We start from the raw sequence: 21,130 nt of genomic DNA on the forward strand, positions 1-21,130 counted from the left end.
TCGGGCTGCGGCTCCTCCTCGGGACCCTGTAACTGGCGTCGCTGGGAGCTGAAGCTTGGCAGGCTCGGGATTCTGTTTCTGCTCAAGAAATAGCAAATAAGACTGTGGTCAGCTGTAGTGTTATTCTTCGGTACCGATCCTAACCTCTTCAAGGTGAGTTAAAGGTACGTATTAATTGTACAACCCAGTCTTTTGGAGCCTCCATCTGAATATGCTCCAAGCCTGGAGTTTAGTTTGGATTTAAAGAATGCGTAACTCCTCAGAAGAGTGGTTTCAGTGTGTGCTGTGGGTTAGCCCTGGTAGGCAGCTAAGCACCAGCTAAGCAGTGGGATGGGGAAGGGAATCAGAAGGACAAAAGTGCGAAAATTTGTGGGTTGAGATGAAGACAATTTAAGAGGTGAAGCAAAGCTGCATACTCAAGCAGGGCAAAATAAGGAATTTATTCACAACTTCCCATCAGCAGGCAGGTTTTTAGCCATTTCATCACATGTAACGGTGACTTGGGAAGACAAATGCCATAATGCTGTCATGTCTCCCCCTTCCCCCTTCTTCCCCTAGCTTTTATTGCTGATTTGGTATGGAATAGGCCTTTGGTCAGTTTGGTTCAGCAATCCTGGCTGTGTCCCCTGTGAACTTCTGGTGCCACCCTACTTGGATGGGAAGCAGAGGAGCAGCATGAGAAACAGAGAAGACAAAGTTGAAATAAAAATCTTTTAGATGTTGTCATGCAACTTTTATTTTGCCTGATATATTTATATTCAAAGGACACAAAGTCTAATTTTTTACAATAGGAGAAATTTGGCTTAGGAACGTACAGCAGGTTATAACAAAAGTTTATGAGCGTACAGAGAAATGTGTGGTTTGTCAGCCCTAATGGCGCAAATTAAGTATATGGCAACACTATATATTGGTCTGGCTTATCTTCTTTGAATTTAGAACTGAAACGGCCAGCTTAATTTTTTAGGGCAATATTTAAAGAATAGCGGAATAATACTGCCCTCAGTTTAATCCTTCAAACAATATGCTCTGGACTTTGAATACTATTAGAGAGGAAGGACACTGGTGTTTCAAAAAGTCTTTCTGAAAAAGATAAGCTATCAAAAAGTTCGCAACAGACTATCTAGATAAATATGGTAAATGATTGTTAGTCTTTGAAATTTTTATTTTTATTTAAGCACCAGTGGTTTGTGTTGTTACTTTTGGAGAAAACCATAAAGCAGATAGAGAATTAACTTTTTGCAAGCATAATAAATTAATAAGGCTATTTGTTAGTCCCGGCTTTTTAGTTAGACCCTGGATAAACCAAAGCTTAGACTGTTTGTTGTTCTGATATTACTGAATCTAATACTGCATATTAGCAACTGAAACTTTGCAATCACCTCCTGTCACTTGCCCCCTATTCTCACCCTAGATCAGGAGATAAAGTAATAAGATGAGAATTATCAAAAATTAAACTCAGTGCAGACATTGCAAAGATACTGAAATGAGTGGCATAAAAAGGTCTTCAGCTGTCTGCAAAATTACAAAGGAAGGCCACAATGCAGAGAACGTGGGGGAGATTAATATCAATCTAGGAATGGCTCTTGAACTAAATTAGTACTTTGTTCCACCTTTTAGTAAGGAAAATGCTGATTGTGAATGGTTAAAAAAAGATGATGGAGAAGAAGGTCTGAAAATCAAAGTTGTACAGCAAAGGTAAGAATAACATTCCAGTTGGAAGGTGATACTGAATAACTTCCATTCCAAAAAGTTAAGACAACAGACAAGCTATCGAAGAACCTATAATGGGTGTTTAATAAATGTGTTGTGAGCATACTGGCAAAAGAAAGCATGAACGATTCCTTGGTTTAGGAAAGGGCCGGGGGGGGGAAGCTGATTTATGTGTACAAAGCATACACAAGTTTGTAAGTGGTTTTAGAGTAGATTTTAGAAGGACTATGACAAAAGAAATAAGGAGAAATGTGATTAATTTAAGCAAACTGATCTAGTGAAAGATGTCCCTACCTGCAGCATGGTGTTTGGAACTAGATGATCTTTAAAGGTCCTGTCCAAACCAAGCCATTCTATGATTCTAACTGGGACATGAGCTCTTTATTATGACCTTGCTGCAGAAGAAAACACCTTGTGTAACTGCACTTGGCTGAAAGACTGGGTAGAGGTATTAATCTTCAGCTGATGACAAGCTCAGATGTGTCTATGCAATGTGATGAATCTGCAAAAATTATAATCCTAGCATATGTGAAGAAATAACATTTCTAACAGTGATGAGGGCTTATCACTGTCATATACAAATAGGCAAGGAACAGAGATTTATGGTCTCCTGTGTCAGATGACTTGAAACTGGGCCAACTGCACAGAAAAAGGAAGAGTGTTTTTTTTTAATGAGATATTTAGAACAGCCCGTCTTGTTTAACGAAAAAGTAGCAAATATGAAGGCTAAGAGGGGATACAACTACAGGCCATAAATGCAACAGGAAGGAAGGAAGGCTCTTTGCTGTTAAGGGGAATACTGAAAAAGAATTAACTGATGCAAAGTAGCCATTGAAACCATTAGCTAAATTTAGTATTAAAGCAAATCTGCATAATTTGTGTCATGTCCTACTTTAATAGTAATTGGAATTAAAAGACTCAAAACTAGAATGAGTTATTGTTGTTGTTACAAAATAAACTCTTTTAAATATGCCGGAAGCATTTTTTGAAGTTAAAATTTGCCAAGTACACTCTATAGTGAGGAAATATAAAGGTAATGTTCCTAATTAATCTGACTTTATATATTTTCTGACTACATACCTGTGCTGTTAGTTCCAGGGGATAAAATTTGCGAGTCACATGTTGGGAAAACCATGGATTTCACTCCTCAAGTAATTACATATTTATTTTCTTTTAAGATTCTCTGTTCTGGTGTGTCTTGAGTTCTGTATTTTACTCTTTTTCTCACTTTCTAGAACCTGCTGTTGTTCTCTCTCAGTTCCTCATCAGAATCTATATTTACATATTTTAATTGGGCCTATAGTATGTTACTAAAAAATGATTGCCCAAGAAATACAGATATATAGTATATTTTTCTAGTTTTCTTCAAGTACGTGTGTGAACTGTGGCTATATCAACATTCAGGATTAATTTCCAGAAGGAAATTTAAGTAGCCTTAAAAAAAATCACTCAAGTGCCTAGGTTTGATTTGCTTCATAAACTCCACATGCAAGTTTGTCATATAAATCAAGTTATTGGGAGGCAACTGTATGCTTTGCTCAAGAGAAGGAAAACTTGTTTTTCTGGTAGGTGTGGCTGCTGTTGCTGATATTAAGGAACACCAACCATCTGAAACAAAATGCGTCGGCAAGTATCCGAGCTATTGTACCAGCATTTTTTCCTCAGTATTGTTCTGTATTGAACAATTCTTGCAATTTATCTTAAAAATATTTTTGGCTTTATCTGGTTAAAATAGACAGTTTGTAGATTATACCTTAGTAAAAATAAATGGAGGACTGAACAGAACTTCACCCAGGTGAAGGTACTTTTAAAGGTACTTTTTCCTTTCAGATGTTCACTGTTCAAAACACAGTTGAAAAGATTTTTTTTTTTTTTCATTATTTATAGCTAGCAAAAGCAGAAGAAATAACAGGTAATAAATTAATTGTATTATTTAATGTTGGCATGTTTTGATATTTCTTTAGTAAAAAGTATTTATGCTATAAGACTGAACTATATTTTAAGTCATAAATAGATAAGACTGAGCAAAAATGCTAAATGTGACCTACTCTATGTTGTAAGAATGCTGAAATATATAACATCCTGGGAATAAGAATGCTCAGGGGAACTTTTTGTCTGACTTTAGAATGCTTAATAAAAAGACTTACAAATTTTGAGACGTTCTCAGTCACAAATCTCCAGCAGAAAGTTGTGTGACAGTAGCATGCTCTTACCATGTATTTGCAGTTCTGCTCTAAATTGTAAGGACTTCTTGGGGGGACTCTCCGTTTCAGAGAAAGTCAGTGCCGTTTCCTGCTGCTGTTGGGCTTTGTGCCTAGTGTGATGTAGTGAGATTTCTGGTGGCCTATGACTGTTCTAGTCTGTAAAGCAATTTCTTGGTAGAGGTGGCTGCTATAAATCGTATCAGCTTTGGCAAATGGGACATTTTAAGGGGTATGTTGTGACCCTAGTTCTCTTTACTTTGCTTTTTCAGGAAAGAGCAATTGTGAAAATATTGCACATTGTTCTGAAGGCATGGGCAATTATTTTTTGCCTAAACTCAGTCGAGATTCAGAAGCTAGATTGCTGTATTCGGAAACTAGATTTTACTGGCTGGAAAATACTGTGTTTAAGCAGAAAACCATATCCTAGGGGAATTTTTCAAGCCAAGCAGTGAAGTTGCCGGTGAATTTAGGCACTTCCAAAGTTTTGAAGCTGCTGAGTATGATATCTGGATCAAAACTATGGATTTAGGTTATTTTTATTTTTTTTTCTTTCTTACTTTTCTTTGAAAATGCTAATTTTCTGTTCCATCACTAAACAGTATCAAGATAGAGGCTCTCAAAATAGCTTTATACAATGTGTGATATGCAAAAAAAAAAATAAATTAGGTTTAATTACTATTTCAGAGTAGACTAATGTGCTTTGGAAAAAGTATTGTTCGATATTTAAAATGTGCATACCCTTTGAAGATTCTTAGGTTACTAAGTGCTTAAGCAAGTGATGAATCTTGAGAAGTAAGTGAAAGGACAAGAAACATGAGAATCTTCCGATATCTGCTACACCTATGACATTGCTACCTGCTTTAGCTATAAAATATATACCTAGAAATCTGGGTCTTTTAATGGTATGGGTTTTTTTCTCAGCAGCTGGCTGTATGCAGCAATGACACGCCTACTAGAAGCATTTTCTTCATCTTGGGCAATAGAATCAGTTTATTTTATCTTGGCCTACACTCCTTGCTGGCAGTTGGGGGATGCTTTCTTCTACCAGTCCAGTTTTCTGATCTAACATGAATTTTAATAATCTGGGGCAGAGCTGATAACCGAGAATAAGTTTTGTACCCCCGTAGATTTCACCTGTGTGCTGCTGAACTGCATGAATTGACCTTCCTCTGTATGTATAGTCTCATCTGTGGTGCAAGTTATGAAATTTGTACATTAGAGGTTGTACCTGGACCATCATGTGCAATCCCAGTTTCTATGGGTTTTATGAACTTGATTAATTCTGTATACATTTAATTTCTATATCTGCCCCTAACTTGTCTGTCAGAAGTCTGGTTGAGGTGGGTTTTTTTTGTATATAATTTACATATACACTGTGTGTGTGGGGGGGAAGCTTTTGTTTTGCTTTAAAAATTACTGCCTAATTATTTAATTGGATGTTCTAAAATTTGGTTTATAGAAAATATTGAATACTGGCTTTTTATTCTCCTATATATAGACCTTTATCATATTCTTTCACATAACCCTCCATGTACAGAAACTGTTCTGCACATCTGACATATGGAGGCATTCAGAGCGTCACATACAGTATTGTTCATCCCACGGAAGGTGTGTTCTGTGATTGATTTTTCATAAAACCACAGTAGCTGGGTCTCTAATAAGTCCGTATGCAATGATAGAGATTTGGCCTCCGTCTTGTTTGTGAAATTCTTGAGCAATGATCATGAGTCAGTATTGTCTCATACTACGTATTTTCTTTTCTGCAGATGCGGCAGCATAAAGTGCAAGGACAAAGAAATTTGCATCCGTATTTAGATACATTCAAAATGTTGTGTGGTGGGAAAAAATCTTACTTTGCTGCTGCTGTGTGCATTATTACTCTAACTTCAGTGGTGACGCTTTCTTATCTTAGGTTGCAGAGACTTTCTCACTTACCAAAAATAATTCAAGAAGGTAGCAGATGTAGAGGGAAAATTACCAATAGCACAATAACAGCATTAAAAGGTAACAGAACTTTTATTATATCCCCATACTTTGATGACAGAGAAAGCAAAGTCACTCGTGTGATTGGGATTGTTCACCATGAAGATGTAAAACAACTATACTGCTTGTTCTGCTGTCAGCCCAACAGAAGGATATATGTATCAAAAGCAAAAATTGATGTTCACTCAGATAGATTTGGATTCCCTTATGGTGCAGCAGATATAGTTTGTGTGGAACCAGAAAACTGCGATCCAACACATGTATCAATTCATCAGTCTCCACATGGAAATATTGACCAGCTGCCAAGGTTTGAAATTAAAAACCGCAAGGCTGAGACCTTTTCTGCTGACTTCACTGTATGCATCTCTGCCATGTTTGGAAATTACAACAACGTCTTGCAGTTTATACAGAGTATGGAAATGTACAAGATTCTTGGGGTACAGAAAGTGGTGATCTATAAGAACAACTGCAGCCATTTGATGGAGAAAGTCCTCAGGTTTTATATGGAAGAAGGAACGGTAGAGATAATTCCCTGGCCAATAAACTCACACCTCAAGGTTTCTTCTAAATGGCACTTCATGCAAGATGGAACACACATTGGCTACTATGGACAAATCACAGCCCTAAATGACTGTATATACCGTAACATGCAGAGGAGCAAGTTTGTGGTTCTTAGTGATGCTGACGAAATAATTCTTCCCCTTAAGCACCCAGACTGGAAAACAATGATGAGCAGTCTTCAGGAGCAAAACCCAGGGACTGGTGTTTTCCTCTTTGAGAACCATATCTTCCCAGAAACAGTAACTACTCACACATTCAACATTTCGTCCTGGAATACTGTGCCAGGTGTGAACATATTACAGCATATTCACAGAGAGCCTGACAGGAAAGATGTAATCAATCCCAAGAAAATGATAATTGATCCACGAAAGGTGATTCAGACTTCAGTCCACTCTGTCCTTCGTGCTTATGGGAACAGTGTAAATGTTCCTATGGATGTTGCCCTCATTTATCACTGTCGAGTGCCCCTTCAAGGAAACCTTCCCAGAGAATCCCTTATCAGGGATACAACACTGTGGAGATACAACTCATCATTAATCATCAATGTTAACAAGGTGCTGTATCAAATCCTACTGTAAGCTCAAAAGTGAAACCTGGGTTATAAGGAGGGAAAGTGGAAAGCTGCCCCTAACGTGGGGAGGGAGAGGATACCATTTAAAGATCACATTAAAATCACTTCCACATGAAGTTTACATCACAGATATTTAGGAGAACAACCCTTTTATGTACTGTACAAAGGTAAATGCATTTATTTATGGACTCAGACATGGTACCTTGTAAGAGTCCGGAGTGATCAAGTGCTGGTTAAGAATTAGGTTCCTCAGGTAAAGTCTCTACTGCAACTTCGTAAGACGTGAGACTAATGCATAGTGAGAAGATAGGTGTGCAAAAGAGCTATAATTGAAAGGGCGTTATTCAAGGCCTAGGAAGTGACCGTGCAGAAATTAGAAAGTTAATGTACCAATTTCCAGCTTTCTCTCTGTTTCTTTTCCCATCTTCATATATGTTTTAACTGGTACAATGGACCTGTAAACTACCTTAAAAAGGAAAGAATTTATTTTTTGTTATTTTTATCTCTGAAGTACTTGGTGGGTAAAAAGATACAGCTGTGCTTAGTGGTGCCTAATAAAACATGGCTTGGGACAGCATCTCCCAGATGAAGAGCTGCATTGACTTAATGCTGTAACTCATTTTAAGTGCAGAGGCAGGATAAGAAAACACACCAGCTCTAGCACTGGAACTTTTGCTTGTTAGAGGTATTTCTTCTTAAGGGAAACGGGAATTTGTAGCAGAGCCATGAGTCATTTAATGATACCAAGGATCATTGCAGATGGTATCACCTCTTCCGGAAAATGTAAAATGAGTTTGTTTTCAATTAAAAAAAATAATCAGTGTATGTACCACATTGAGTAAAAGGTAAACAAATGCGTTGTGAAAATAATTGATCAAAATCTACCAGTTTCAGTTGTAAAAAAAAGAGAACCCCTGATATTCTTGGAAGTAGCATTTGTTAAAGTGATGATGTATTGTAACAATAAACAGCTGTTGGAGTTTTGCTGATCCAAATGACTGTTCAGCTGAGGTTTTGAGACATGTAAGTTTAAGAAGAAGGGTGATCTCTCTTTTGTTACCCACAGCTATTCTGAATTACATGAGTGGTTAAGTGCTGAGTCATATTGGAAAGCTTTAAAACAGAGGCAGGGGATACAGATTGATGTTGAAGAAAAAGATACTATCGTGAACTGAAAAGGCGGCTATTTCCAGGTGGAAAGATGGATGAATGAACAACTACTTATGATACATAACAGTTGGTTTTTTTCTGGGACCTTGAAGCCTCATAACAAACTATTCATTCATGAAAATTAGACATCAGATGGATTTTAGTCCTTTTTGTGATGGGTAAGTTGAATTATGTTGATTTCTTATGTAGGTGTAAGGGTACAGAAGCTGCATCTCTTCTAACCTCTATCTAAAAATAGTGCCAAGTAGTTACTGACTTCTGCTGAAGGGTCAGATAGAAAGCAAACAAAAAAAAGTTTGCTCACTGTAGTTTCACAATTTCAGTTGTATTTTTTTCTGTTTGCTAAGCCCCCAAAGCTGCTCCCCAAAGCATTGTACTGCTGTGGCGATGTATTAGAGCCTTCCAATGACATCAAGGGGCAGTGATAGTCTGACAATTGTGTGACAGAGAAGTGTGTGCATGAGAGCAGGTATGCTTTTTTAATTTCTACACCAGTGTCATGTTTTCATTTCTTCGTCTGTTTTGTGGTGGCACACAATTATGCCCTTAAGCTCTGTCATTAGCAGAATAGTACATCATTAACTAGTGGATGTCCAGGTGGAACTTTTACTTGGAAGTTTTCAAGAGACAAGTCTGTAAATAACTGTTTGCTAGTTGTGTTTATAATAATTAGCAGCTGCTATGTAACAGGGTAAAACTTCATTTATAAAACTAAAGAGGTAGAAGAGCAGTGTAGTGTGTATTGGATGCTTCTCATCATGCTTTTTTCCTTGCATACTCTGGGACAATGCAGAAAAGGAGAATTTAAGAGTTCTTAATTTGTTTAAAATTTTTTGCAACTTGTGAAATACTTGTGGCAGAACTCTTTTCCAACTACCTCTTCACAGGTTTTAAAAAACATAGTATTTGCTTCACAGTGGCAGCAGCGTCTCCCAAAGTATGTATCAACCACCTCTAGCAACTGAATTAAGATCAAAGGTGTCTGCTGCAGTGGTACTATCTCACTTGGCAAGAGGTGTATTTTTTAGACTCATGAAGTTTAGAAGGGGCATCTAGAAGTCCAACTCCCTGCTCAAAGCAGGGTAAGGTAGCATGATTTGCTCAGGACTGTCTAGGTAAGCAGGACATGCAATCTCTTTGGCCTGATCCAGTCTTAAACTATCCTCACAGAGGAAAAGAGCTAATTGGAATTTCTCTTGTTGCAATTTGAACATTGGCCCTTGTCCTGGTGCATGATGCTGAGATGAGTCTGTCTTCCCTGTACCTTATTCGGTAGCTGGAGACAGCAGCAGTGCCTCCCCATCCCATGCCCATCACCACCTTCCCTTTCCTCACCATTCTCTCTAGAAGGCTCTCAGTTTCTCAGGTATCTTGTGCTCCACCTCCCTGTCCATCTCTGTGGCCTCTCAGAGGACTTGCTCCAGCGTGTCAGTCTGTTTTGTATTGGGGAACTCAACGCTGAACTTGGATGTGGTCTTGAGCACAGGTGAAGAATCCCTTCAACCCCTAGCTATGTGCTTGTTAGTACACCTCAGTATACAGTTGGCCGCCTTTTGTCACAAGGGCATATTGCTGAATCCTGTTCAATTTGCTGTGCAACAGCATTCCCAGGTCCTTTCCTGTAAAGCTATTTCCCATCTAGTTGGCTCCAACCTGCCTGTTGCGTGGGGTGATTGTGTCTCAGGTGCAGGATGGTGCATTTGCTTTGGTTAAACTTCAGAGATATCTTTGGTTAATATGTTTTGGTGCATATGCTTTGGTTAAACAGAGATATGTCAGCTCACTTGTATGGTTTGTTGAGGACCCTCAGAATATCATTCCCTATTGTTCTCTTCCATATTAACTGCTTCCCGCTCCCATGGCTTCCCTTTCTCCTCCAAATTAGTATTGTTGGAAAATTGCTGAGAGTTGACTCTGCATCATAAAGGTCACTAATAAAATAGTTAACCAATTCTAGCCCTTGAAGAACACTTCTATTAACTGGTTACCAGTTGGATTTAGATCACTGATGACCACTCTGAGCTTGGCAGGCCAACCCATTTTCCACTCATCTTGCAGTCCAAATATTCACTCCATATTTCATTGATTTGGGTACAAGGATGTTTCTGGCATGTTCCTGTCTAAACTCCTGCTGTGAAGTAATCTTTCAAAGCTAATGAAATGTTTTATAGGTGGCCCATTGTCATGTAGTTCCTTTAGAATAAGTTGAGTTACTGCACACATCATACACAGTATAGTTACTCCCACATTAAAAATGATGAGAACTGAGTTTCAAGACCAGTTATTGAAAGCGTTCTGTTTCATTTAAGTTTTCTTCACTTTTGAGTGAGACAACAAAAAGCTTTAAGATTTTAACAAAAAACATAATTTGTGCCCCAGTCAGTGTGGTTTGAATCAAGAGCTGTGAATTCGGCTTCCAATTGATAAAATCCTTGACTACAAACACATTTTCAAAGTAAGTTTGTGTGACTGAAGTTGGAAAACTGAGCCTTATATTCAAGAAATACCTTGCCACTGTGACTTCATGCAAATCTTACCACATCACTCAAATACTGATTCTTGCATACAAAAACTCCCATTGGTGTAATTCACACTGCATATGTTTGGGAACCTTGGCCTTTGTCCAGCACTAAGTATGAAACTAGGTCTCCTTGGATAGTGGGAAGGGGAGGGGGGGGAATCATACTAACAATAGTAATGCTAGGCAGTTTTATCTCTTCAAGGACATGAGCCAATCTTCATGAAAACTCATGTTTTCAAGTAGTGTAAAAAAAAAAAAAAGACATTAAGGGGAGATTTTATTGTGGGGGAAAAGGGGAAACCAACCTAAAGCATTTCTAAAGCATGTGATGTCACAGATACAGCTTTTAAGTACATGTCAAATACCAGAAAGTATGTGGATAGGTATTTGCTACTCAGTAGTTATCTCCTGTGTACATCAGGTCTCCTAAGATGATCAAAAGACCTTTTTCTACTCCTATGCTTTTCTTAAGACTTTTGATATAATTTTTTTCCCCAGAGATGTGGCATTCTCCCTGTTACTTGCCCCTGGCTTCCAAATCTAGATGTAGCAACAACTTTAAGCGCATGTTTAGATTAACTGCAACTTTTGGAAAAAGTGAATGGCTGCTAGACATCATTTAAAGTGAGAGAGTGACTCTTGCTGTAAAGATTAAACATCATCTTCCCATTCATTTTATTTCTACCTACCTGTGAACTAAGTTATGTTCTCACACAAACTATAGGAAATATGGACTATAAAATACTAATGAAGCCATTCGGACTTATCATCAGCAAATATAATGAATACTGTCAGAGGTTCTCTAAGGCTAATTGTGATGGCAAGCTCTATCAGATAGATGAAAAGTTGGCTCATTCTCACTGAGGAGAGTTCATATTGACATTTTCCTGAACTTATTATTGTTAGCATCTGATCCTAGTAAAAGGACTCATTTGATTCTTCTATTTCAAAGGCCCAGTATTTAAAGCTATCATAAGGAAAAAACATTTTGAAGAGCATGATACTGGAGAAAGAGTTTGCTATCTTCTCAACTGAGTTAAGCAGCCATGCATGTAACCCGTATTTGCTGTTACATGTACAAAAGCCTATGGTGCTAAAATAGTAGCTTTGCCTTCTGTCTCAACAACAAAAATAGGTCAGAAGTCAAGTCAAGCACTACTCCATTTCAGACGTGATGGTAGATTTGAATGGCTTAAATGTTACAAGCTATGCTTCAGAGCCCCAACAGGTATGCTTAAACATGAGTACAGACAAAAGTTTCTGGTGAATACTGTCAGCATGCTGTATTGCATTATGTCCAAAACAACCCATTCCCAAATGCCCAAATAAAAGTAAATGATTGTGCATTGCATGATGATACCATCAGGTGTGCAACTTTGGTTCATGCAAAGTCTCATTTTATGGACACACTGCTGATAGTCCATATATTCCTGAAGATTCTGTATATGTGAGCTTTTCAGCCATGTTCTTTCCATAACACCAAATGGATACTATGGTCTGGCATACTGGTGGCAAAAACCAAGCCCATATCGTTTTGGCCATTTAGTCCATTTAACCAAGACATTTCACCAGCCAAAAAGCTTGAACCTCTCTTTGACTTTCTATACTCTGGTAGAGGCCAGCGGCTTATTAGTTTTTCTGTCCTCAAGTCCATTATATACAGGTATCTGTTATCAAATAGTAGAGCAAATATCTCTCCAAAGCCCAGCAAGGACACATTTGAGAAGTCAGGAGGTTTGATAACCCTAGAAGACAAGACAACATTGTTAGAAATTCTGTCATGATGTAGTCATTAACCTGTATTAGTAAAACAAATCCTTATGTATCTATAGAAAATAAGTGTGTAAACTAATAATTCTGAAAGGATTTAGAAAGAACTGGAAGTAAATTTTTCAAATTAAGCAACTGAACACTTAGCTGCAGTCAGCCCTGTGGTTTCAGTTCTGGATTTGTGCATTCAGGACAGACTCTTTTGAACACAAGGTTAGGGTTTGAAAGGGATTCTGCACAGCACAAGGGAAAAAAAAAAAGTCCTGTTTCCAGATACATACAAAAAAGCAAATGTACTTGTGTTTTACAGCAGATTTCCATAGAGATTTCACACCCTAATATCTTTAAATTAAGAGGTAAACCCTCTTCTTATTCTTTCAACCACTCTTTTAAAAGCTGGAAATAAAACACAGAAATGCCTTCTTGTGATAAGAGGATAAATCATTCAAGATTGGTCCTTAACAGAATGCTGTTTTACTGATGCTTAGCACAAGTTAAGCATTTTCATCTTAAGGAGAAATAAAAGTATTTGTTAATTCCCCTACATGTTTAGGATATTTTTGATTTCATAAATAAAACTTGGAAGAGAAATTGAAGAGAGTAAGTTTTCTGCAACTGACTGAGCATTTGATCATAGCATTATATCAGGCAGGGAACTGAGGCACAAAAATGTATGGAGATGAAAAATTTGTTCTCAGCAGAAAGAGAACAGGAGCGTATACTAAGAGGTGAAATTACTCAGTTTTTCTTACTTGTAAGTACTTCTTTTGGAGTAGATCTTTCTATGGTAGATATACTCTACAAATATTTGGGCCCTTTCAATTAAGAGTCTGTTAACTGTTCTAAAATGCAATTTTTTTCTTTAATAAGTTACAATCTCTGATGCCACCATTTTTAACAAGCACAGCCTTGTTCTTTTTACGGAAACAGAATGCCATCCTGTTTGATACCTTACTGCAATCTGATAGATTTCACTATCATTCCACAGCGTTACTGGGAATGACAGATCGGTAGTGCTATATGGAAAAAGAGTCTTTTTAATTTCTTGTCCCATCAAAGGACCTCCAGAAATGCCCACCTGGCTCTCAAAAGAGCAGTCTCCATAGGAACATTAACTTCTGGTCACTACAGTTTCACGTTCACAACTACAACACTGCAATCTGATTTGAGTCTACATTGAAACTCTTCAGCTTACGGAATAAAAATATGAAAGAGGACTAGCTTGTGGCCAGAAAACAAAACAGCAATCAAATGATTCGTATTAACAGATGATAAATTAGAATTAAACCTGGCAAAATGTGTAAAGTAAGATGTTTACAGAATTTTTATCAAGATTTTTTTGGCCTACATCTGAAGTAAGTTATTAAAACTAACATGTACTACTTCTTATGTATTTAAAGAAAACTAAGTCTTAAACGGAAGGATTTACCTGAGAATATCATAGCTGGCAAAGTCCCACTGGTATAATCCTAGTGCTGAACTGCACACTATGTATTTACCATCAAAGTGCAGTCTGGGCTGTAGGGAGATGCTGCGATCTTCAGAAACAGAAAGTGTTTTTAAGCACTTGCAGTTTATTTCCCTTCCAATAGGCCAAATCTACAATTAAGAGAGACCATAAAACATTATAAACTGTTAAACAAATACAGCAAGTCTCACAATCTCTCCATAAGCATCGGGTAAATGTGTGCATGTTTTTTCAGAAATACTTATCTCCTTTAGGTAGGAACATCAATTCTTTAAGCGACTTGTCTTACAGTATTGTTGCAGTATGTGTTGTTTCTAGCCTAAAAATGTCTAGTGAAAACAAGTGCTTTAAAGAACGGCAAAAAAATCAAGCATGCAGTTGGACAGAACTGTTTCCATAGCCTCAAACTATTCACGAAACTTTCCAATCCAAAAGTCCCCAACAGTAACAGTACTGGCAGTTAAGTGCTTCACTGTCAAGTTAGCACATTAGGCATACACTGAAAGCAACTATTTGTTACATTACCATTCATGTAGAGCTATAATTTAAATCTAAACATGAAGGAAAGCATTGAAAAGTTAGCTTCCAAAGAGTTGCATGTCTTGTATGCAACTTTACAAGCAGGGAATACGGAAGAAAATAAAGGCTTCTATTATTTGTAAGCTTCAGTGAAGCACTCAAGCATTTTCTTTCCCTGGGTACCGAAGTAATATACGTGTGATACATGGTACATACCTTGATTTCATACTTGTCTGCACTTAGAAGAATATAATCCCCAGGACTATGCATAAGAGATTTGACTTTGCACTTCTGTAAAACTACCTGTGATTGAAGGATGTAATGATTTATGTCGATGCTGTTAAATAACCAAACTGTCATTTGCATTTTTACTTCATTGACAACCTGCATACTGTACTCTTGTATAAAGGCAATACAAATACTTTTAACAACTGAAGGGAAACTACAGTTTACACTTTTCTTGTTCCTACTAGTGACAACTTACTGTATTAATAAGAAAACACATGTACACATCTAGAATCCCTCCCACCTTCCAAATTCTGAAACACTCAGAAGAAAAATACTCTTTCTTGGCTTCAGAACAGTTTTCATGCTCAGATTTTGGTTAATCAAGATCATTAGTTTTTCTACATAATTTTTAAAGTAGCTTTCTTTCAGAACCATTGTTTTAATTCAGTCTTTGAGTCAAATACTGATCCCTAATATTATTACAGCTGCTTTGGAATAGAAGTATCTTCAATGGTCTGAAAGGTTTAGTTATAGCTTCTTTATTTTTTCTGCTGAAATGTTATTTTGCACTATTTCCCGATGTTCTTCAGATTCTATACCTAGATGCAGGGTTACGATTAGGAAATAAAAACTCAGAACACGTTACAAACTTATTGCAACTAAATGCTTTGCAAGATTAATTAAAAATCCATATTCCCACCTTAGTGACCCATTCTGTGTGTCCAGTAAGGGTATTCAGGCACGTTCCTGTTGATAAGGCCCATACTTTCACAGTGAAGTCTGCAGAGCCACTGACCAGAATATCAAGTTCATCATTGTAATCCACACTAAAAACTTCAAGCAAAGAGGGTACTATTTAGTACCAGGAATACCAGTCTCTGTGCACACGTTTTGCTTTGAGCGAGACACTAAATAGGTCATATAGCCTCTAAATTCACATGCTGCTACAGCTTTAACTGTTTTTCTTGAACTGTATACATGAATTGTTGCTCTGGATTCCTAGCTTACACTGCAAAATTAGTGATTTTTTTTTTTTGGTGCAGGTTAAGAGCATGTACATCAGTGCTTCCTTTATGGTTGGATTATGGCAAAGCGTAACTTAAGCTAGGTCCTATTTTAAGAGTTCTAGTAAGTCAATTCCAACAGGATCACTGTATTTGATACATCTCATTACTTGCAGGGGAACAGACCTACAGCTGAGTTGAGGATATTTTGCAGTAGAGGACAGAGAAGTTAGTTATTAGGGAAATAAAAACACGGATTCCCAGGTCTTATTGTGCTCTTTGCTGTAAGCCCATCTCCAGTCTGGGGATATAGAGAACTGCTATTGTCATGCTCTCTGCTACCTAGGGTTTGCATCTTTTTGGTAGACTTGAAAGTACCAAATAACCATGGCATGTAGCATTATTTTCATGCAACTGCAAAAAACTACATGGTTAAGCTTTGGCATTATTCAAGGGCAGACAGATCTAGATCTGTTCTGGCCACTTCCTCCCCAACCCCAAAAGGTGACTTGGGACAGTGCCTAAAAAACAAAGCTGTCGTGCAAAGAGCTAACTTAAATTATAATTTGTTTGATGATGATGTATGTTACTTGACTGGGGAAATTACAGATTGAAAAGTTCAACATACCTGCACCAGTATGTCCTCTAAAATGCTGTGTCTTTGCCCCAGAGCTCCATTCCCAACAGGCTACTGTGTTATCAAAAGATCCTGTTACAAGCTTTTGTTCATCAAACTTCACTGCAGCACAGGTGTGTGTCTGGATACCATATATGCACTGACCTGTGCTTACATCCCACAGTTTTGCAGACAAGTCATCTGATCCTAGAATATAAAAGAGCAGGGTTATTGGAAGTAAAGAGTAAATAATACTTCTCATCTTGGACTCATCTTCCACATTTATCTTAAACATAGCATTTTCCTGGAATTACAGAATGGTTATGGTTGGAAGGGACCTCTGGAGGTCAACTCTTCCAACCCTCTTACTCAAGCAGGGTCACCTAGAGCCGGTTGCCCAGGACCATGACCAGACAGCTTTTGAATATGTCCAAGGATAGATGCTCCATAATCTCTCTGGGCTCCATCACTCTCAACTATAAAAAAGCGTTTTAGAGGGAACCTCCTGTCTTTCTTGTCCCATCACTGGGAACCTCTGAAAAGAGCCTGGCTCCATCTTCTTTGCACCCTCACTTCAGGTATTTACGTACATTGATAAGATCCTCCCTGAACCTTCTCTTCTTTAGGATAAAAAGTCCCAGCTCTCTCAGCCTTTCTTCATATGAGAGATGCTCCAGTCTCTTCATCATCTTCATGGCCCTTTGTGGGACTCTCCAGTGTGTCCATGTCTCTCTTGTACTGAGGGGCCCAGAACTAGAAACAGTACTCCAGGTGCGGCCTCACCAGTGCTGAGTGGAGAGGAACGAGCACCTCCCTCAACCTACTGGCAACACACCTCCTAAAGCAGCCCAGGATACTGTTTGCTGCCTTTGCAGACAGGGCACGTTGGTGGCTCATGTTCAACTCGGTGCCCACCAGGACCCTCAGGTCCTTTTCTGCCAAGCTGCCTTCCAGCTGAGTGGCCCCCAGCACATACTGGTGCCACAGAGTTGTTCCTCCACAGGTGCAGAACTTTGCATTTCCCCTTGTTGAACTTTTTCTCATTAAATAGTACTTTCAAGCTGCTTGAATGGGGAAGATGGTGTAGTTTTAAGTCTCTTGTTTTCATGTTAATTAAGCTACTAGATGTCTGGCCTTCCAGTTTCCTCATACCCTTTTAGCACCTTCCATAGATTCCAGCACTGCCTCTGATTTACAGTGTCTACTGAAACAGATGCATGGAAGTTTTACATGATACATCACTCTCAGGTTTGCAGAGCCACTGATTATACTGCAAGCTTTGGTTTGTTTCAGGTAGGAAAGGAGTCCACCAAATCTTGAAAGACAACAGATGAATACCAGGCCGCATCACCTGCCAGTTTCCTTTCTCTCCCCAAAGGTGGTGGTGGGTTTTTTTTGTTTTTGTTTTTTTTTTAAAAAAAAACCTTGTAAGTCCAGACTGCCAGGTTTAGAGAGCAGAATAAAACCCCAGACCCTTACGCCTCTATTTTCTCCTGGTGGTTTCAGCACAAGTGTGCCATTTTCAGAAAGTTCTGACAATGCTGCTTTCTGTGTATTTACAAACCCTACCTGGCTAGAGTCTAGTTCTTGGTTTCTAGTAACCATCTTAATGCACCAACAAATGTGGGAGTATTCAGCCAGTATCCCCAACTTATTCTATAACATTGTCATCTCAAGCGATTGGAAAACCCTTGGAATATGCTCTGACAGCAATTCATTGTAACTTTGTTACTATTCTTTCATACTTAAGGTTTCATATTTGTTCTGGCTGTATTTTTAAGTTCAAACTGAAATGTGAAGTCTGTAGGCTTCAGAGAGGAAGCTGAAAGTATTACAATGTGCAAGTCAGACTAGTAGCAAGGTTAAATCTAGTTTACAGGTCTTCATACAAGCATTTATATTAAGAACTGAAAGTGCTTACAGAACATAAGGAAGAAGGCAGACTTTTCCTGCCACGCCCTGGGAGACTGCAGTGATCACAAGCCCAAACACGGTCCCTTTAACTAGAAGTTGTCCTCTAATAAATAGCTAATATATCTGTACTTCTCAAATGGGCTTACTAATCTGAAGCATGATATCTGCTGTTACTGTTTTTTTTTTTAACCAAGACAGACATTAGTCTCCTTGTTTTCCTATTAAAGTGACTGAGTTTATTAGTGTACCAGGTGTTCCAGAAATTGGTGGAAAAAAACAATTTTGAATCATCTTAAACTGCGTTAGCACTATGAAAATAATCTGTCTGGTAAAAGAAATGCAAATTGTCATTAATTATATAGCGGGCAGGGGGAGAAAACAAAGAATTGTAAGACCCCAAGTTTTCTGTCCTTCCTACCTGTACACAGAAGTCCATCTTTATAGTAAAGTGCATATACTCTGGCACTGTGTCCAATTAAAGAGGATGTCTCAAAGGCTTCGTGGTCCTTCAGCTGCTTCATCCTTAAAATAGCCTTTAGGTAAACCTTCTTCCAATGTAGAGGGTCCTGAACAGAGTCATCTATTTGCCAACCCAAATTCTTACATGCAGTCTGCCACACCTCTGTACAGGCACTTATAACCTTATTCCACTGCTTAGAGACGAGGCAACATGTGAGTAAGGTGTGAGGATCAAGCCATTTTAACAGATAAAAACTAAGTTCCAATGGAAGAAGTTTGAGGAAGTCCCTCTTGAGGAGAATCTCTAGATTATTGGAGAGGTGCCTGAGCTGGACTGCTCCACTCAAGCTAATCAGGTGATCCAGAGTTTCATTTTTCTGCAAGTCCGTCAGAGAAAGAAATGTAATAGAAATGTTATCAAGCCATGCTTCAAAGTCCTTTTTCTCCATAAGGTTATGGAAAAATTTACCTGTGATACATCAAAATATTGTATTAGTTCCATTCAGAAAACAAGGTAAGCATCACATCTTTATTACTTGTACATCAATATACCAAATGACATGTTAACACATAGAATGAAGTGATCAAATGCATTTTAAAATATTAATTAGGACTAAGTATTTGCATGTGCTTTGAACTATCATTTGTCCTGCATCAGATTTAGAAGTGAATGGTACGGAGGCGGTGAATGTTAGCATTCATTATGAACGTTAACATCTTTCTTGTTCTAGGTTAACACTTTCAAATTCCAAATTCAATAAGGTAAGAGTTAGTTTAAGTTTTAAACCTATTATAGCAAATAAATACTGTCTTACAGTTTACCCATGGATTATACTGATAAAGGGAGGAAACCAAAGCATATAAGCAGAGTGATAAACTAGTTACTGACAGAACTTATTCATACCTTTGTTCTGAACTATTTTAAACGCAAGGCAGGTAACTGCAGCTTTTTTAAACAAGATACAGAGAGATGTCTGAAAAACTGTTTTGGGGGATATGTTAGCCATCTTTCTATTTGTCTCATGTAAAGACTGTAGACTGTACTGGTCTAGTATGAGTTTTGACACGTTTGCACTGCTTTGACCTAAACACTTGAAAAAAAAAAAAAATTCCTGGGTTGTTTTTTCCTATTTTCTCAGCTTATTTCTAATGAAAAGAATTAACAGTGAAATTGAAAGTTTGAAATACTAGCTCCTGAACTAAGCAATCTGTATGGATTTACACTATCCTGTGCCATCTCAGCTTCTTACACTAAGCTTGGACAAGTGATTAACAAGATAAACATTGGGCAAACAGTTAAAAAGTCACAATTATTTATTTTCTCTAGAAGATCGAATTCCATTCATTAGACAACTGGATGAATTTAACTCAGGAATCTGAGTGGGAGTCCATAATATGTTTATTTCTGTACAGGCATTTTACCTTCACAGAATAAGAGAGTACACGCCTTAACATGGCACAGCACTACAAAAGTACAGTCTTCACTCTGAAATGCTGCACACAGCGTGCGACTGTTGACAAAAACACGGTAAGGGACTGGGTGCCATCGCACAGAAACAGCTGCTCCTGTCAAGCTGCAGGTTCATACAGTAACTTCTACTGCTGCCTGCACTTGCCAGCTTTCCTCAGCACATATGGCAGAAAAGAGATTTGCTTTCTAACCGGCACGTGCTCTCTTTAAAACAAACAAATTTCTAACGGGCTCGCTCTGAATCAAAACCAGGTGAACTCTAAGGCGTCTGTTGTATTCAACACATGGAGCTAATGCCGAAAACAAGGGCTGCTGCCAGGCGCTGCGCGCACGCGGCGCTTTCCCAGGCGCTGCCCGCCCCCCCCCCCCCCCCCCGGTACCTCCGCGTGAACAGCGCGGCGCGCGCCGCCACTCCCAGCGCCGCTGCTGCCGCAGCCGCGCGCCCGAGCCCCGCGGGCCGCCGCGCTCACCTCAGGTAGCGGCCCGGCGCGCAGCGTCTCTCGGCGGGCAGCCGCCACGGCTTGCGCGGCGCCCGGAGCCCGGCACGGGCCGGGGCTGCCCTGCGGCCATTCTCCCTCAGCGGGACGGGCTCACGGCGCTTCCGCGGCCCGCGCCGCGGCCTGCGGGCACCCGCGGCAGGAGATCGCCCTCGGACGGGACTGGGCGCCTCAGCCACGCCCGGCGCGGGAGGGACGAGGCGAGTCCCGCGCCGCGGCCCCTGCGCCGGGCGAACCGGCCGGCAGCCGGAGCGAGCGCGCTCCCCAGAACCCGCTGCTCTCCGGCGTCAGGGGGCTTCCGGCGCACCCCCTAGACGTCATCACTCCCCGCCGCCACACTTTACCGTTTCCGTCTGGACTAGAGTCTTAGAGCGCCGCGGCAGGCGTCGCGGCCGAGGGCGGGTTCCGCTCCGCCCCGCTCCGTCCCCCTGTACCGCGGCACGCTACTGCTGCCGCACAGCGCG

The 21,130-nt window shown here is 39.4% G+C and overlaps 2 protein-coding genes across 4 annotated transcripts; one reads left to right on the forward strand and one right to left on the reverse strand.

Moving 5' to 3' along the window:
• Nucleotides 1-5,680: 5,680 nt before the first annotated feature.
• On the forward strand, nucleotides 5,681-7,176 carry LOC104373938 (uncharacterized). Its single transcript, XM_009979933.2, has one exon. The coding sequence runs from the start codon at nucleotides 5,681-5,683 to the stop codon at nucleotides 7,034-7,036; it is 1,356 nt and encodes a 451-aa protein (XP_009978235.1). The 3' UTR covers nucleotides 7,037-7,176.
• A 2,792-nt stretch (nucleotides 7,177-9,968) lies between these two features.
• On the reverse strand, nucleotides 9,969-20,675 carry FBXW2 (F-box and WD repeat domain containing 2). Of its 3 annotated transcripts, none has more exons than XM_086625356.1 (7): nucleotides 20,640-20,675; nucleotides 18,658-19,167; nucleotides 16,338-16,532; nucleotides 15,406-15,539; nucleotides 14,694-14,780; nucleotides 13,920-14,089; nucleotides 9,970-12,465 (listed from the first exon to the last, which is right to left on the reverse strand). In XM_086625356.1, the coding sequence occupies exons 2-7, from the start codon at nucleotides 19,145-19,147 to the stop codon at nucleotides 12,177-12,179; spliced, it is 1,365 nt and encodes a 454-aa protein (XP_086481482.1). In that variant the 5' UTR covers nucleotides 19,148-19,167; nucleotides 20,640-20,675; the 3' UTR covers nucleotides 9,970-12,176. The 3 variants fall into 3 exon arrangements, with proteins under 3 accessions (XP_086481483.1, XP_086481482.1, XP_086481484.1); XM_086625358.1 differs by having other exon boundaries at nucleotides 12,333-12,465; nucleotides 13,990-14,089; XM_086625357.1 differs by lacking the exon at nucleotides 14,694-14,780 and having other exon boundaries at nucleotides 9,969-12,465.
• Between the last annotated feature and the right edge of the window lie 455 nt (nucleotides 20,676-21,130).

Source organism: Tauraco erythrolophus, chromosome 22 (assembly GCF_009769465.1).
Source record: "Tauraco erythrolophus isolate bTauEry1 chromosome 22, bTauEry1.pri, whole genome shotgun sequence".
Lineage (NCBI taxonomy): Eukaryota > Metazoa > Chordata > Aves > Musophagiformes > Musophagidae > Tauraco > Tauraco erythrolophus.

What these genes read in the sequence shown, in the direction of transcription:
- LOC104373938 (XM_009979933.2), top strand. Translation starts at nt 5,681, where the DNA reads ATGCGGCAGCATAAAGTGCAAGGACAAAGAAATTTGCATCCGTATTTA.
- FBXW2 (XM_086625356.1), bottom strand. Translation starts at nt 19,147, where the DNA reads ATGGAGAAAAAGGACTTTGAAGCATGGCTTGATAACATTTCTATTACA. An exon ending in AGATGGACTTCTGTGTACAG is followed by an intron (nt 16,533 to 18,657) that starts GTAGGAAGGACA and finishes TTTATATTCTAG; the next exon opens with GATCAGATGACTTGTCTGCA. An exon ending in CAGACAAGTATGAAATCAAG is followed by an intron (nt 14,090 to 14,693) that starts GTATGTACCATG and finishes TCTTAATTGTAG; the next exon opens with ATTTGGCCTATTGGAAGGGA.